This window comes from Rattus norvegicus, chromosome X, assembly GCF_021556685.1.
Source record: "Rattus norvegicus strain SHRSP/BbbUtx chromosome X, alternate assembly SHRSP_T2T, whole genome shotgun sequence".
Taxonomy (NCBI): domain Eukaryota; kingdom Metazoa; phylum Chordata; class Mammalia; order Rodentia; family Muridae; genus Rattus; species Rattus norvegicus.
Genome location: NC_141554.1, coordinates 39,744,703 through 39,761,963, shown reverse-complemented (window position 1 = coordinate 39,761,963; position 17,261 = coordinate 39,744,703). Strand labels below are relative to the sequence as shown.

General features: G+C 41.2%; 1 protein-coding gene across 16 annotated transcripts in view; it reads right to left on the bottom strand.

Annotated features, from left to right (window-relative positions):
• Reps2 (RALBP1 associated Eps domain containing 2) overlaps positions 1-17,261 on the bottom strand; it is a 272,827-nt gene that overhangs the window by 15,533 nt on the left and 240,033 nt on the right. For all 16 annotated transcript variants that reach the window (NM_001427498.1, XM_087600303.1, XM_087600310.1 and 13 more), the window contains 2 exons: positions 13,030-13,113; positions 10,708-10,853 (listed from right to left, as the gene is read on the bottom strand). In NM_001427498.1, the coding sequence (NP_001414427.1) occupies positions 10,708-10,853; positions 13,030-13,113 (230 nt within the window). The remainder of the gene's footprint in view (positions 1-10,707; positions 10,854-13,029; positions 13,114-17,261) is intronic.

Genomic DNA, 17,261 nt, shown 5'->3' with positions numbered 1-17,261 from the left:
CATAAAACCTCCATTCTGGAAGAAACTTGGTAGTGTCTTTTCAAACTACACACACTTAGCAGATAATCCAAAAATCACAGTTCAGGATGCTTATCCCAAAGAAAGGAAAATTCATGTACAAGTAAAAACGTATGCAGACATGCTTGCAGCAACTCCATTGTGATACTCACCACGTACACACAGTCCAAGTGTCACTTAATAGGAGATGATCTAAACAGACTGCTATATGCATGCCACAGAACACCGCTTCACAGTGCTGGCTGATACACACATCTACCACATTTGGATGGATGCTAAGGGATGGAAGTTTTCCTTTCTTTGGGATCAGTGTCCTGAACTGCATTGTTTGTTTCAATTTTTGGTTGGTTGGTCGTGTTTTGTTCTGTTTTAATGTGCTAAATATGCTGAAGAAAAATGTAAAATCCATTTATATAGCATTCTTAAAATGACAAAATTATAAGAATAGAAAATTAGGCAACTGTTTGCTAGGGCCTGTGAATGTTAGCTAATAGGAAGTGGGTATGACTCCAGCATACTGAGTGCAGAGATTGATCCACAAATCTATACAATATGACAATATGTTCTAAAATGGGGTAGAATTATCCTGGCTATAGTTAGGTAAGATATAATCATTGGAAAAAATTGTAAGACACAAACAGGTTTACTTGGTATTCATTTTTGTTAAGTTTCTGTGAATGTATATAGTTCAAAACTTAAAAGTTTACAGAAAAGAACAAGCGGAACCAGATGCCTCTCCATCCATAAACTACTACCATGCTATGTGAGTCAGCTTAGAACTGCTGCCTCTATTGCTGCTCTCCACCTTCATGGGCAGATGCCTTGTATTCATGCGTGTGTGATGAAACTCTCACTTCCACTTTCACACTTGAGTGGATGCTGGGGCATCCTTACCTAAGCAGCTTCTCTCTCCTAGGTATATAGATGATAGTTACGAGTCCAGTTCAACCATGACCCTTCATAGCAAGGCAATTAATCTATGGAGCTCAAAGTGGTAGTCTTCTTCACAGAGAAAGGTGACAAAAACCCTTTAGAAGACTAGAAATTTTTCAGGAGTCCAAAGGTTTGCAGTCCCCTTTTATGGTCTGTTTCTGCCCCTATCCTCACAATAACTATTGTTCCTTAAAGTTCTTTATGAGTCAAGAAAGAATATGCTAACTTATTCCAAGTTGTTGTGTTGCTGTTATTGTTGTTTTAATTTTGGGCTTTTTTTCTGTCATTTGTAACCAAAGGAATCCTAAGTAAAGCAAATAAAAGGTCCTAATTTAGACATCAATGTTAGGTCCCGGGCATCTGTTAACAGTTCAGGAAAGGTGTTTATCTTACCTCTTAATTGCTTCTGAAGTTTTTCCCTACCAATTCCCCTAACATTTTCCTCCATGTTCCAATCTGGACTGCAACTGGATGAGTTTCAAAGGCAGAAGACTGTCCAGTAGATCCTAGCTTTGTTTCATTCCATGGAATAGCACACTATCATGTGGAGCAGAAGCACTGTGCAATACTGTCAGCATGAGAATGTGTGGCAGAGCACTCTCTAAAGGGAGTTTATGGTGTGAGGGGTTGAACTCAGGGCCCTGTGCATGCTAGACAGCTCTCTAACTAAGCTATCCTTATGCTTTCTTGTGTTCCGTATGATGTAGGCTTCTATTTCAACCGGCTATGTGGCCACCTGTCCTATTCTCATTGTTTCATACTGTTTGCTGTGATAAAAATACCCTGACAATGACAATCTATATAAGAAAGGGGTTTAATTAGTTACAATTCCAGGTTACAGTCCATCATAGCAAAGAAGTCACAGTGATAGGAGCTCAAAGCAGCAAAGTCACATGATATCCATAGTCAGGAGCACGGAAAATACACGCAGGCAGACCTACTTAGATTCTCAGCACTGCAGGCCTAGGTAATGGTGGCAGTCATGGTGGACTGGATCTTCTTACATAAATTAAAAATCAAGACAATTCCCTCACAGACATGACCACAGCCAGGCAAGTCCTTATTTAAGACCTGCTTCCCTCTTCGCACATGATTCTAGGCTGGGTCAAGTAGACTGGTAATACTGATTATCACATCACCAACCAGAAATTGCATTATTCTGTCACCTTGGTAGGTGAGTAAGAACAGGTGACTAAGTTGTAATCCAGTGAGATCAGAAAGATCTTCGCAATAAGTTATGGGGTTTTTTCTCTCTCCATATGTTCTACATGTTCCATGTCACATAGAAATGTGACTTAAATATAAACATGTTGGTAACAAGTCATCATTAGCATATGGATAAAGGCAAATCCCAACAAAATCTAGAACAGAAGACAAGATGCCTGGCTTCCTAACAGAGCAATCCTATCCTTCTGAAGTGTATTTCTGTTCAAGTAGCAAATCTAAATTTTGAAAAATATGTTTTGTTTTGCTTATTCTTTGAGAATCTGAAACATATATACAATATATTTTATTATTTTAAAGGATATAAGCTAGGCACAGTGGCTCACACCTATTGCACCAGCACTCAGAGGCTAAATCAAGAGGAATTCCAGAAGTTTAAGGCCAGCCTAGGGTATGAGGAAGCCCAGCCTAGGCTATGAGGTAGCCAGCCCAAGCTATAGTGTGAGAGCCTATCTCAAAAAAAAGCCTTCCCAGAAAGAATATAAACAGGATTCTCTAAGTGAAAAAAATATATTAGCACGTATATTTTGGTTCACACCTATCATGCAAACGTTTGGGCAGTGACAAGAGGCTGATGGAGAGTTCATCATCCTTATCTATACAGAGAGCCAGCCATAACTATATGAGATCCTGTCTTTAAGAAAAGGATATGCTCCAAAACCCCACAGGAGAGAGAGCTCATCGCCCAGACATGTGGGCACTCCTGAGACTGCAGGGCAGGAAAGACCTCCAGTACTGCCCACCCCTGCCCACATTCCTGGCCCAAGAGGAGACTGTATAGGGCCTCTGGGAACAGGAAGATAGGGGCACTCAACACTGCAGGAGCCCTGCGGTCTAGACAGCGCCCAGATCTGAAGGGACCCGGTCAAAGAGCTACCTGCACCCAAATCCCACGGGAGGGAGAGCAAGACCTTCAGAGGGGCAGACACACCTGGGAAGCCAGAAGAGACTACACTCTGCCCACATTTCTGATTCTAGAGGAAACACCTAGTGCCATCTGGGCTCCCTGTGCACAGGGACCCAGGAGAAGGAGAGGCAGGCCCTTCTGGTTACTGCCCTCACAGAGACCTGGAACTCAGCCCTGAGGAGTGACTCTAGACCCAAGACTACTGGTAAGACCAACTATTCTGCTCCAAGTGACTGGCCTGGTGGACTCAGGACACACACCCACAGGAAGAGCTGAAAGCCAGTAGACAGGAATGACTACATGCCTGAAAACAGAACACTCTGTTCCCATGACTGGATTAAAGAAAACAGGAAAACAGGTCTACAGTACTCCTGACACACAGGCCTATAGGACAGTCTAGCCACTGGCAGAAATAGCAAAACAAATTAACACCAGAGACAACCTGATGGCGAGAGGCAAGCACAGGAACCCAAGCAACAGAAACCAAGACTACATGGCATCATCAGAGCCCAATTCTCCCACCAAAGCCAACACTGAATATCCAAACACACCAGAAAAGCAAGATCAAGATTTAAAATCACATTTGGTCATGATGCTGGAGGACTTCAAGAAAGACATGAAGAACTCCATTAGAGAAATGCAGGAAAACACAAATAAACGAGTAGAAGCCTATAGAGAGGAATCACAAAAATCCCTGAAAGAATTATAGGAAAACACAATCAAACAGGTGAAGGAATTAAAAATGGAAATACTAGCAATAAAGGAAGCACAAGGGAGACAACCCTGGATATAGAAAACCAAAGGAAGAGACAAGGAGCTGTAGATACAAGCATCAATGTAATCTACTATATAAACAAACTGAAAGATAAAAACCACATAATCATTTCATTAGAGGCTGAGAACGCTTTTGACAAAATTCATGATAAAAGTCCTGGGAAGAACAGGAATTCAAGGCCCATACCTAAACATAGTAAAAGCCATATACAGCAAACCAGTAGCCAATATTAAAGTAAATGGAGAAAATCTTGAAGCAATCCCACTAAAATTAGGGACTAGAAAAGGCTCCCCACTCTCTCCCTACTTATTCAATATAGTTCTCAGAGTCCTAGCCAGAGCAATCGGAAAATAAAAGGAGATCAAAGGGATACAGATTGGAAAGGAAGAAGTCAAAATACCACTATTTGCAGATGATAAGTTAGTATATTTAAGTTTTCCCAAAAGTTCCACCAGAAAACTACTAAACCTGATTAACAACTTCAGCAAAGTGGCTGGGTATAAAATTGACTCAAATAAATCAGTAACCTTCCTCTACACAAAAGAGAAACAAGCTGAGAAAGAAGTTAGGGAAACAACACCCTTCATAATAGTCCCAAATAATATAAAATACCTCGGTGTGACTTTAACCAAGCAAGTGAAAGATCTGTATGATAAGAACTTCAAGCCTCTGAAGAAAGAAATTGAAGATCTCAGAAGATGGAAAGATCTCCCATGCTCATGGATTGGCAGGATTGATATAGGAAAAATGCCCATTTTACCAAAAGCAATCTACAGATTCAATGCAATCCCCATCAAAATACCAATCCAATTCTTCAAAGAGCTAGACAGAACCATTTGCAAATTCATCTGGAATAACAAAAACCCAGGATAGCTAAAAATATCCTCAACAATACAAGGACTTCCGGGGGAATCACTATTCCTGACCTCAAGCAGTATTACAGAGCAATAGTGATAAAAACTGCATGGTATTGGTACAGAGACAGACAGATAGACCAGTGGAATAGAACTGAAGACCCAGAAATGAGCCCACACACCTATGGTCACTTGATTTTTGACAAAGGAGCCAAAACCATCCATTGGAAAAAAGATACCATTTTCAGCAAATGGTACTGGTTCAACTGGAGGTCAACATGTAGAAGAATGCAGATCGATCCATGCTTATCACCCTGTACAAAGCTTACGTCCAAGTGGATCAAGGACCTCTACATCAAACCAGACACACTCAAACTAATAGAAGAAAAACTAGGGAAGCATCTGGAACACATGGGCACTGGAAAAATTTTCCTGAACAAAACATCAATGGCTTATGCTCTAAGATCAAGAATCGACAAATGGGATCTCATAAAACTACAAAGGTTCTGTAAGGCAAACGTCACTGTTGTTAGGAAAAAACGGCAACAAACAGATTGGGAAAAGATCTTTACCAATCCTACAACTGATAGAGGGCTTATATCCAAAATATACAAAGAACTCAAGAAGTTAGACCGCAGGGAGACAAATAACCCTATTAAAAAATGGGGTTCAGAGCTAAACAAAGAATTCACAGCTGAGGAATATCGAATGGCTGAGAAGCACCTAACGAAATGCTCAACATCTTTAGTCATAAGGGAAATGCAAATCAAAACAACCCTGAGATTCCACCTCACACCAGTCAGAATGGCTAAGATCAAAAACTCCGGTGACAGCAGATGCTGCCGAGGATGTGGAGAAAGAGGAACACTCCTCCATTGTTGGTGGGATTGCAGACTGGTACAACCATTCTGGAAATCATTCTGGAGGTTCCTCAGAAAATTGGACATTACACTACCTGAGGACCCAGCTATACATCTCTTGGGCATATACCCAGAAGATGCCCCAACATATAAAAAAGACACGTGCTCCACTATGTTCATAGCAGCCTTATTTATAATAGCCAGAAACTGGAAAGAACCCAGATGTCCTTCAACAGAGGAATGGATACAGAAAATCTGGTACATCTACACAATGGAATACTACTCAGCTATCAAAAACAATGACTTTATGAAATTCATAGGCAAACCGATGAAACCGATGGAACTGGAAAATATCATCCTGAGTGAGGTAACCCAATCACAGAAAAACACACATGGTATGCACTCATTGATAAGTGGATATTATCCCAAATGCTCGAATTACCCTAGATGCACAGAACACATGAAACTCAAGAAAGATGACCAAAATGCAGATGCTTTAGTCCTTCTTTAAAAAGGGAACAAGAATACCCTTAGGAGGGGATAGGGAGGCAAAGTGTAGAACAGAGGCAGAAGGAACACCCATTCAGAGCCTGCCCCACATGTGGCCCATACATATACAGACACCAAACTAGATAAGATGGATGAAGCAAAGAAGTGCAGGCTGAGGAGCCGGATGTAGATCGCTCCTGAGAGACACAGCCAGAATACGGCAAATATGTAGGCGAATGCCAGCAGCAAACCTCTGATCTGAGAACGGGACCCCTGTTGAAGGAATCAGAGAAAGGACTGAAAAAGCTTGAAGGGACTTGAGACCCCATATGAACAACAATGCCAAGCAACCAGAGCTTCCAGGGACTAAGCCACTACTACCCAAAGACTATACATGGACTAACCCTGGCCTCCAACCTCATAGGTAGCAATGAATAGCCTAGTAAGAGCACCAGTGGAAGGGGAAGCCCTTGGTCCTGCCAAGACTGAACCCCTAGTGAATGTGACTGTTGGGGGGAGGGCGGCAATGGGGGGAGGATGGGGGAGGGGAACACCAATAGAGAAGGGGAGGGGGAGGGGTTAGGGGGATGTTGGTCCAGATGCCAGGAAAGGGAATTACAATTGAAATGTAAATAAGAAATACTCAAGTTAAGAAAGATGGAGGAAAAAAGAAAGAAATATCCTATTTAATAAAGATGGAAAAAAAGAGAAAAGGATAGATCTTCTTAGCCTTATCCCTAGGCCCTGATTTCACCCAAGGAAACTAGATGCATCTTCTAAGTCACAATTTTGGATTGCCTTTTCTTTTGTTGGAAATGGAGGACTTCCATCAGGTATTCAACCCTCCAATCCCATAGAGAATCCCAATATATAAATCATAAGGAGGGAAAGAAAAAATTCCAACCACATTGAGAACATTATGCAGATAAGCAAATAGTCTATACTAGCTACTATAATGCACTCTGGGGTTATAGGGAAGAATACTGTCTACAGAGTCTGGAACAGAGCCATGGTACTGTTATATGGTATCCTCGGTCTCCACCCTGCACAAATAATCTTATTTTCCAAAAGTTCATCTTTAATAGACAAGAAAGATGGGGTAAAGAACAATTAAGCCAAACTGTCTCTAAGCCAAATTAATGATGACACATTATTGAAATGTTTATTGCACATAACCTGGACTCAGCATTTTACTTGAACAAATGAATTTATTAATTCATTTGTGTGGGCAACGTAATACCAAAAGTTGAATTGGATTCTGACAATGATTCTTTTTTGATGTTAATTTCTATAAAAGCTGATGACAGTTTTACAACTAGTTCTTCTTTATTTGTAGCCTTTCTTCATGTTCTATTGGAGAATTAAGGCTTACAGAAAATGTCTGCTACTCTTTCTCTCATTTGCTCCAAAGACAGTACCTAGCAAATAGCACTGTGAATGGGAAAGAAGTGGGGGAGGGGTGAATACACACACACACACACACACACACACACACACACACACACACACACACATATATATATATATACATATATATATATATATATATATATATATATATATATATCACATACCTTAGGGAATCTGAGCTTACATCTCAAAACTGTGGTTTGGGAAAAGCCTATAGGACAAACATTTTGTATATTCTATCTTTTGCTCCCAGCCTTGAAAAATTATGAACATTCCTACCATGCTAGAAGCTGTATAAATCCTCTCATGTGAAAACTTAGGTCCTGACTATTCACACCGTTACCTGTGCATTAGTCTCCTAGCTAAACAGTACATGATCTCCACACTAGCATGCTGACATTCACAGAACGTATGCATAGAATAAAACACCATTTTTAATAAATACTGTAGGGATAGCTATATAATTACCATGTCAAATAATGAATTTGAACCTCATCTTCCTATGCGATACAAAATGAACTCAAAATAGACCATAGGAGTCAGAGTTAGCTATAAAGTGACAAGACTTTTCTAAGTAAATAATCTTTGTGAACTTGGACTAGGCAGCAGTTTCTTAAATATGACAATAAAAATATAAGTGCCAAGCCAGACATGGAAATGTCCACTTTCAACCCCAGAACTTGGGAGGCAGAGGTAGGTCTTTGTGAGTTCATGGCCAGACTGTCTACAAACTGAATTACATGTCAATCAGGGTTGCAGAGTGCAAACACACATACATACACACACACAAAAATGTAATCTTGGTGCTTCAAACTATACAAACAGAGAGAGAGTGAAAAAGCAACAAACAGAACAGGAGAAAATAATGTATCTGTTTTATATAGTCTATATATTTGTCTATATATATTTGTTTTATAAAGACTATATAAAAGAACCCATGACTCAACTATAAGTGGTAAAGGATATGAGTAGGTATTTATCCAAAACTATATTCCAATGGCCAATAAGTATAAGGAAAGATGCTCAACAATATTAATCACTAAAGAAATGCAAATGAAAACCGCAGCGAGATGCCTCGTTACAGTCAGTAGGATGGATGACTGCCTAAACATGACCTGAAAAAAGATGACATGCTAATGGAGACAGGGAAAAGTTCACACAGCCTCAAACCTACACAAAGAACTATAGGCAATCAAGGAATGCTGAGAGCAAGAGACGGTCTCCAATACCAAATGGTCGGCCCTAAAAACATACATACCAGTAACATCATACAGACTGAGCAGGTTGTGGTTATGTATTCAAGAATGCTATATGAATGTAATAATAGTTAATGAAAAAAGAGGCCATGAATCTGAAAGAGAGCAAGGTGGGGGCACATGGAAGGGTTTGTAGAGAGGAAAGGAAAAGAAGGACTAATGTAATTATATTATAATCTCAAAAAATAAAAAATATTTTTACAGAAATTAGATAAATATTGATGAAGAAGTAGAGAACTAAATTCCTCATACATTTTGAAGACGTAAAATGGAGTGCTCACTGTGAAAAGGAATCTGACACTTCTTCAATGTATTAAACATAGCATTATGACATAAATCCAAATTTTACCCATATATGTATTCCCAAGAAAATGAAAACACAAAGTCCACACAAAAACATGAACACAGATAACACTACAGCATTGTTTAAAATGTGTAAAAAGGTCAAACCACCCAAAAGTCTGATTGGTGAATTATTGGATAACATGTGGAACATCAATAGAGTAGAATAGTATTTCCCATAAAAAGGTAAGTTCTAGTTCATGCAATAACATGGATGAACCTTGCAAACACTAACGAAAGTAAAAGATCAAGCACAAAGGAGCACATGATGCATGACTATATCAATGTAAAATGTAAGCAGGGTAGAGACAGGGGATAAATTAGTGGTTTCCAGAAGCTGGAAGAGCACTTGGGGAACAACTTCCACTGGGCATAGAGAATCTTTTGGAGATAACAAAAAAGGTTGCAAAATTATAGTGTGTAGTGATGATCACATGACTTTTGTGAATATACTAAAAGCCACCAGAGTGTATGCTGTGTAAATTATATTTCAACCAAGCTGATTTAAAATAAAAAAACAAAAAAGGGAAAGCAACATCTCTCTGTGTGAAGTTTACCAGATGCCCTGCAATCTACCTTGGACGGCAATGCGGCTACCCGTGACTGACTGGAATTAACATGAAGCTGAGGAGGAAGAAGGCAAACATAGCCATCTTTGTGCCTAACAGAACTCTGTCCTGGTTAGGAAGGTGACAACAATGCAGAAAGTCACTTCCCGTACTGCTTGATGGCTTCAGGTAACTATCCCTTTGGGGAAAGAAAAATCCTCTCAAGAAGAATACAAAGAACCCAAATGGAACCCAGCTTCTACAGAACCTGTCGCTGTTCTTTCCACAATAGTGTAGCAGAAGGAAAGCTACAGAGCCCGTGGGACCTGAAAGGGCTCGACAGAAATATCACAAGTGAGTTCAAATACTTGCAATGCTGGCAAGCAAGGATCACTTCAAGTCAAGTGACAGCACTGGGGTTTTGCCCTCAATATTTCACCTTATGTCACTACAGAAGGACTGAGTCAAGTAATAGATCTCAAAGACAGCCTTCTAAGGAGGGTGGTTTGTCCAAAGCACAAATGTCTCAATCCTTAGTCCTGTCCATGGTGTCCCCACAATTCCTCCAGTATCTGTTCCAGATGGTGAGGGGGTATTATGGAAGATCTGCCTGCACGATTCAGTAATGAGCTGACTAATAACGAACTCTACCTGAAGATGTTTTAAAATCATACCCTAATTCTGCTGAGAACTGAGACTATGATCACTGAGTGGGCCATGTGCCCTAAAGGAACAAATCAAACAAGATCAAACAAGAGATCATGAGATGAGGGGAAATGGCCCTTGCCATATTGACTCCTTCATAGGAAAATCTGGGCCAACACAAAAAGGGTTAAGAAAGAAAGAAAAGAGAGAAACTAAACACTCGCCTAGGACTTGCCTGCTCCTTTGTGTCAGGCTAACAGGAATATAAAGTCTACTATCAGATTGGGAGCCTTTAATGCTGTCACCGTCGTCATCATCATGACAGAGATGACTATGACAACCATTAAACCCTGTGGCTAGGAAAGGGAAACAAATTAACAAGCACATATGCATGCATATGTAAGAGGAAGTTCCCCACATTCTTCACTCATCTTTTTGCCACTTACTTCTGTACTGTTGGATGGGGTTTCACCATCGCTGCAGGAGCTGCCCCTCCAACTACAGCAGCAGACTCTTGGCCTTCTGTAGTTTGATTTTCAGGTCTGAATTTCCTACGAATGGGCTTTGATGGAGGCTGAGCATGTGGTACATCCTGTGGATTAAAAAAAATCAACCCAAAACATTCAAAAACTTTTTTTAAATGATCCCTCCGCCTATCATGCCACTATTCACAGTTCTGTGACCAAGATCAAAAAGACCTCTATTCAAACTGCACATCACAGACATGTAGGTAATACTTGACTAGTGCTGGAGGCTGCTGGCAGTGAGTCCCAGCAAACAGCCTACTGTCTGTCTTTTTAAAATACACTGGGAATCTACCACTCTTGTTGTTAACAAAGAAGGACACCAAAATAAGATTCTAGTGACATAACCCTTGTCCTTTTTTAATGTTGTAAACAATCTATATTTTCTTGTCATTTAAACTTGTCACATAGTCTTTATATAATAGCAGTTCTTAGCCTTTGGGTTGTGAGCCCTTTGGAGGTCACATATCAGATATTCAACACCTCAGATATTTATATTACAATTCGTAACAGTAGCAAAATTACAGTTATGAAGTAGCAATGGAATAATTTTATGGTTGCGGGTCACCGCAACACAAGGAACTGTATTAAAGGGTCGCAGCATTAGGATGATTGAGAACTCCTCTTTTATAACCACAAGGTCTATTCTAATTGAAGACAAAACTGACTCTTGCCTCACTCTGGGCCTCTTTGAAGAATATATTTTAAATCTGTAATGGTCCTAACCATATGCTCATCATTCTCTTACTCCTGATCCCTACATGAAGTCAAACAAAAAGACAGTGTGTTCAAGGAAACAGTTGACCTGCTTCCTTAGGGGACCCCATGTTACCTTTCAAACCCAAGGTTCACTTTCTTTGCTAAGAGAATGGCCTAAGGGATAATACCAAAGAACAAAAAGAGGGTGAGAAAGTAAACGAGGAGCACAATAGTGAGTAGTACTGACTGTGAAGGGCAGGGGCCAAATGACATGGTCAGACTAAGGCAAGGTGTCAAGATTTGAGAAAAGATCCTGGCACAGGTGGGGATAAAGAAGGGGAGAACCAACACAGACTAATACTTATGGAAATGAGATAGTGAAGTAAACTGCTCTGCATGGTAACTTTAAAAACAAGAAAACAGCAACAACAAAACAGAAAAGAAAGAAATCATGGTACCAAGAAGGGGAGGCGGTCCTACCCACAAAGGGTACTAATGGGGTCTTACTGTTACCTGGGGGCATTGTCTGAAACTAGATGGTTTCTAGATTCTTGCTGAATTTCCAAATGAGCACATGAATGGTAAAGCAGCAAGAAGCTCGACTGGAACAGACCATACAATCTGCCCCATTGGTGGATAGTATTGGATACACTGCAGAACTCAGTGGGCTATTGGAATTATATAAGCCTTTTCCTCACTAAGCATGTCCTTTCCTGTGACATATCTCATTTTAGTCATATGCACACCCAACCATTTATAGACATAAGATGGTAAATAGGAGGTTTTCCTTAAAACTTCTTGCAGAAGATATAGTTTGCCTTAACACACACGCATCCAAAACTAATTCAGGCCAGAAGGGCTCTGTGTCTCATCCCTGATATGTTCTGGGGCATTTTCAAAGGAAATTGACCACAAATGTGTAACTACTAAAAGGCAGGAGTAATTTGTGCCATTGTTAAGTAGGGTATGCATGAAACATGATACAAGTAAGGGTCCTAGGTTGCTGGCTGCACTTTAGGAGAGCAGTGTGTGCATATCTGAAATCAAGTGGAGACCAAAGTAGCAAAGCTATACCAGCTACACTCATCTGCTTCATTAACAAATGTATGGAGGCTTACCAAAGTCACCCAGCTCTCCCCACATTTTATATTTAATTTTATATGTTGTGTGTATGTGCACCATGTGTGTACAATGAGCATAGAGGTCAGAAAGTAGAGTGCCACCATATGGGTGCTGGGATCTGAATCCAGGCCCTAGCTATGCAAGAGCATAAAATGCTAAGTCATCTCTCCTGCTCCTCGAAAACATTTTTTTCACCTTGCCAAACACAAGGCACCCATGTTTAGTTTTAAGGTTGGAGAGACTACAAACTACCAGGGATATCCATGGTCCAGCCCCAAACCTTCAGGATTCTAATCTTCAGAAAGAATTTACAGTTCAGAATTGTAGATCGGTCACATTCATCTTGGTGGAAAATTTCAAGTTTCTGTAAGAAGCCCAGGGGTCTTTAAGCTAGCACCGCAGCCATCTTTCTGCTGCTCTTACCTTCTTTGTTGGACTGCTTTCTGCAGCTTGGGAAGGAGCTCTGTTCATCTGAGGATATAAGTCAGCTTCAGATGCCGGTTCAGCCTGTAACAAGGTCAAAGAGAAGGTATATATGCAAACCCCAACTGTGTAAACATATGACCAAGAACATTTCGGAAAAGAGTCACTCAGGGAGAACAAGTCACACTGGTCTAGACCAAGCTGCAGACATGCAGTTATCCTTGGGGAAGATCTTCCACCACAGACCTCGCTATTCCCTTCCACGTCTCCTTCCAGTCTAAAGAAAAGGAGCCATGAGTATCTCACATACAGATTTCTTAAAAACTGACACTTTACAAAAATTATCAAAAAAAAAAATACTAGATGAGAAAGGGTTAGGAAAATGACTTAAAGAGTACCGAGGAAAACAATCAGTACCATAAAAGACCCATAATTTTAATATTAAAATCCTAGTAAAGAAATACTGTATGGGCTGGAGAGATGGCTCAGCAGTTAAGAATTGCATTTCCAGAGAACTGAAGTTCAATTCTCAACACCCACACCAGACAGTTCACAACCCAGCTCCTAGAGTTTAGATGTCCTCTTCTGGCTTCGACAGATAGACAGACAGACAGACAGACAGACAGACAGACAGACAGACAGACAGACACACACACACACACAGAAATACACACACAAATCTTTTAAATCTTTTAAAAATGAAGTACTCTAATAAACATAGCCATTTACCTTTAAAAGGAAAGGAGGTATGTAATGGCTGTAGTGATCAGAAAGGCTGACTATTAAGTCTCAAAGACTGATGAGGGATACCCCCAAGCACTTCACGACATAGAACACAGCCAAGTGGAACACAGGGTAACGGGACTTACATAAGACTCCCTGTGTCCCTAAGGCTGTGTACCTTCAGCTGTGGGAGAGCCCTTTGCTTTCTGCTGCTATCAGCCAATGATGCAAAATACTGACAGGATGAATAAACCAGCTGCTTATGAGCAAAGTGACTTCTACATTTCACTGTATCAGGCCTTCATTTGCCTGAAACTTCACAGCACAAAACACTCAGATTGTAGCGCAAACAACTGCCACACTGCCCCTTGCATGGCCATCTCTAGCCTCCTACAGTGTGCCTTCTTTCCCATAGTGCTACTACTGAACAGACTGGCTCCCAGGGAGCTAAGGTTAGCAGAGCCTGGTTGCCTCTTATACTCTCCTCATTCACCTCCCTTCCAAAATGGTATCCCTGGTGATCTCAGGTGGTGGAGAAGTGACACTCTCCAAATTGTAATTCCCCTCTCTCTCCCTTCTCTGCTTTGACTGTTCCTATTCTTGAAATCTAGACTTTTTTGGGGTTCTCTGCCTTCAGTTCTCCTGCCCCAATTTTTCCCCTGTTCATTCTTTCCCAAGGTAGAATACCATCTGTTCCTGAGTCTTACTTATTTTTCATTAATATATTTATTGTGTGTGCATGCATGTATGTGCATGCATGTGTGTGCCATGGTACATTATGGAGGTCAAAGAAGACCTTTTGTGGGAGTCACTTCTCCTTTTTCACCATCTGGGTTGCAGGATTCCTGCTCAGGTTGTCAGCAACCACCTTTACCTACTGAGCAACCTCACTGCCAAATGATTTATTTACTCATTTTGCAGTGCTGGAGATTGAACCAAAGTTTCATATGTGTGAGGCAAGCACTCTTACACAATATATCTAGTCGTTGTTACTCCATTTTATCCTGAACAACTCCCTTCCTCGTTTAACTCTATATACAAACGTTGGACAAGCCTGGTGTCAAGCTCCATATTATTTCTCCCAGCTTATCCTTCCATTAGAGATGGCTGTGTTACTCATGCTGCTGCTGTTGCTATGATTAGACTCTAGGACAAACTGAATTCTATGGATGTGTCATACAGACCTTTCATAAATTATTATATCACATCATCATAGCCTTAAGAAGTAGTGATTATCCCCAGCCTGCTGATGACAAACTTAAAGAAGTCAAGAAACTCACCCCAAGATCATACAAATAGCAGGGTCTGAGGCCAGGTTTCGAGTTCCAAAACTAGCTTGTTACCATGGTCTCAAATTCTAAAGCTAGGCTTGTTACCATGGTGCAATACATCCTCAGGCACTCAAAGGCCTCAATATTATTCCTGCAAGGCATGACTTATCAAACAGCTACTGCTGGCTGGCTATGCTGGCTGGCTATGCTGGCATTCAAAGATAAACAAGGATCAGCTCTACTTACAACCATCTGGCAGTCCAGTGGAAGAGCTAGATAAATTATCAGAAATGCATGCTTCAGCATAGTATGGTACAGAAGACTGGGATTATAGGAGCACTCATTCTTATAGGACAGTTAAGTCTTAGGTGACATTGCAGCTGAGGTCTGAGTGAGACGTAGTATACGGTCAGCTAAAAGAGATATATAAGCGGATGAGGAGAGAGGTAGGTCCAAAGTAAACTCACAAAGGTCTATTGTACTGGCCTGTTCTTATTTCAAAACACACGAACTAGAGTTATCTAAAAGGAAGGAAATTCAATGGAGAAGATGTCTCCGTAAGATCCAGATGTAAGACAATTTTTTAATTAGTGAGTAAGAGGGCAGGGCCCAGCCCATTGTGGGTAGACCTATCCCCGAGCTGGTGGTCCTGGGTTCTATCAGAAAGCAGGCTGAGCAAGCCAGGATAAACAAGTCAGTAACTAGTATCTATCCATGGCCTCTGCAACAGCATCTGCCTCCAGGTTCCTGCCCTGTTTTAGTTTCTGTCCTGGCTTCCTTCAGTGACATACTAAATAAGCCCTTTCCTCCCCAACTTGCTCTTTGGTCATGATGTTTTGTTGCAGCAATAGAACCCCTAGCTAAGACAGCTATCTATACTCAGACAACCTGAATTTTAGCCTGGAATATCAGAAGATTGAGGCCAGTCTCTCAGACACGAAGTGTAGAAAGAGCAGTGTCTTAGGGTTTTATTGCTCTGAAGAGACTCTGTGACCATGACAACTCTTATAAAAGAAAAGCATTTAATTAGGTCTGGTTTACAGTTTCAGAGTTCAATCTGTTATTACCATGGCAGGAAGCATGGCAGTGTGCAGGCAGACATGGTGCTAGAGAAGGAGCTGAGGGTTCTACCTCTGGATCAGAAGCAACTGGAAGAGAGAGAGTCTGGCTTGGGTATTTGAAACCCCAAAGTGCACTCCAGGTAACATACTTCCTCTAACAAGGCCACTCCTCCTAATGTCACGCCCGCAAGCAGTCAATATATGAGTCTATGGGGGCCACTCTATTCAAACCACAAGAAGGAAGAAGGAGAGCTTGATTGGGGGCATGTCAAGTACTAGTGAAACTCTCTAGGGCATACATTGTCAACAGTCTGGAGAGTATAGCATTCCCCCTCTTGTCCCTGGGAGTTCTGAGTCACTCTCCAAGATCCATGAGTCAAATGTCATTTTCTAGCAGCTAAGAGTTAACTGTCCACTCAAATACAGGGCTTCTGGTGAAGAATCCATCTTGAATCTGAGGTCCCTTCCTGCCTGCCATTTGCAATATATTACTTGAAAGGTGTATTCTCTGGGCCCACGTCTATGCATGCAGGCCCCTGCAGGGACCACAGGTAGGCAGGGACAAATCACAGCAGGCAGGCAGCAAAGGAGGAGTGACTGGTCCAGGAACACTGCCTTTTGATTTGCCAGTTCTTTCCCATTACAAAGCAGGCAGAGGTTGTATTTTCCACTGGTTCCCTGTGGACATGAGTGAAGTCTCCTCATGGAAATACTGAAGGAGAAGGCAAACTGACCTTTTCCACATAAATGAGGATTAGGAGCCCAGCAAAACCACTAGACTGTCCTTGTTATTGCCACCTACAAATAATCAGCATTCTGGTGGAAAGCTGAGGCGGCAATGGTAAGGCTTGTCTGAGGTGTTACTTTTCCATTTACAAATGTACCTTCCTGAAATTGGATGACTGAAGACAGACAACTGTTAGCTCAGAGAGAATCTTGCCATCAGTGTCCTTCAGAAGCGCCTCAGGACCTCCCTACCACCTTTCGTTACCCTGGACTGATTTGAAATGAGTTCATCTACTGAGTATTCAAAGGAATGAATCTCACAAAGGACGGACATAGAAACTGGAGAGGGGGTGTCAGAAGGTGGCACAGGGAGAGGAAACTAGCTCTATGGTAAGAGAAATTGAAGATGAGATTTAGACATGCAAAACTGCCTCCTCACAATAAGCTATTC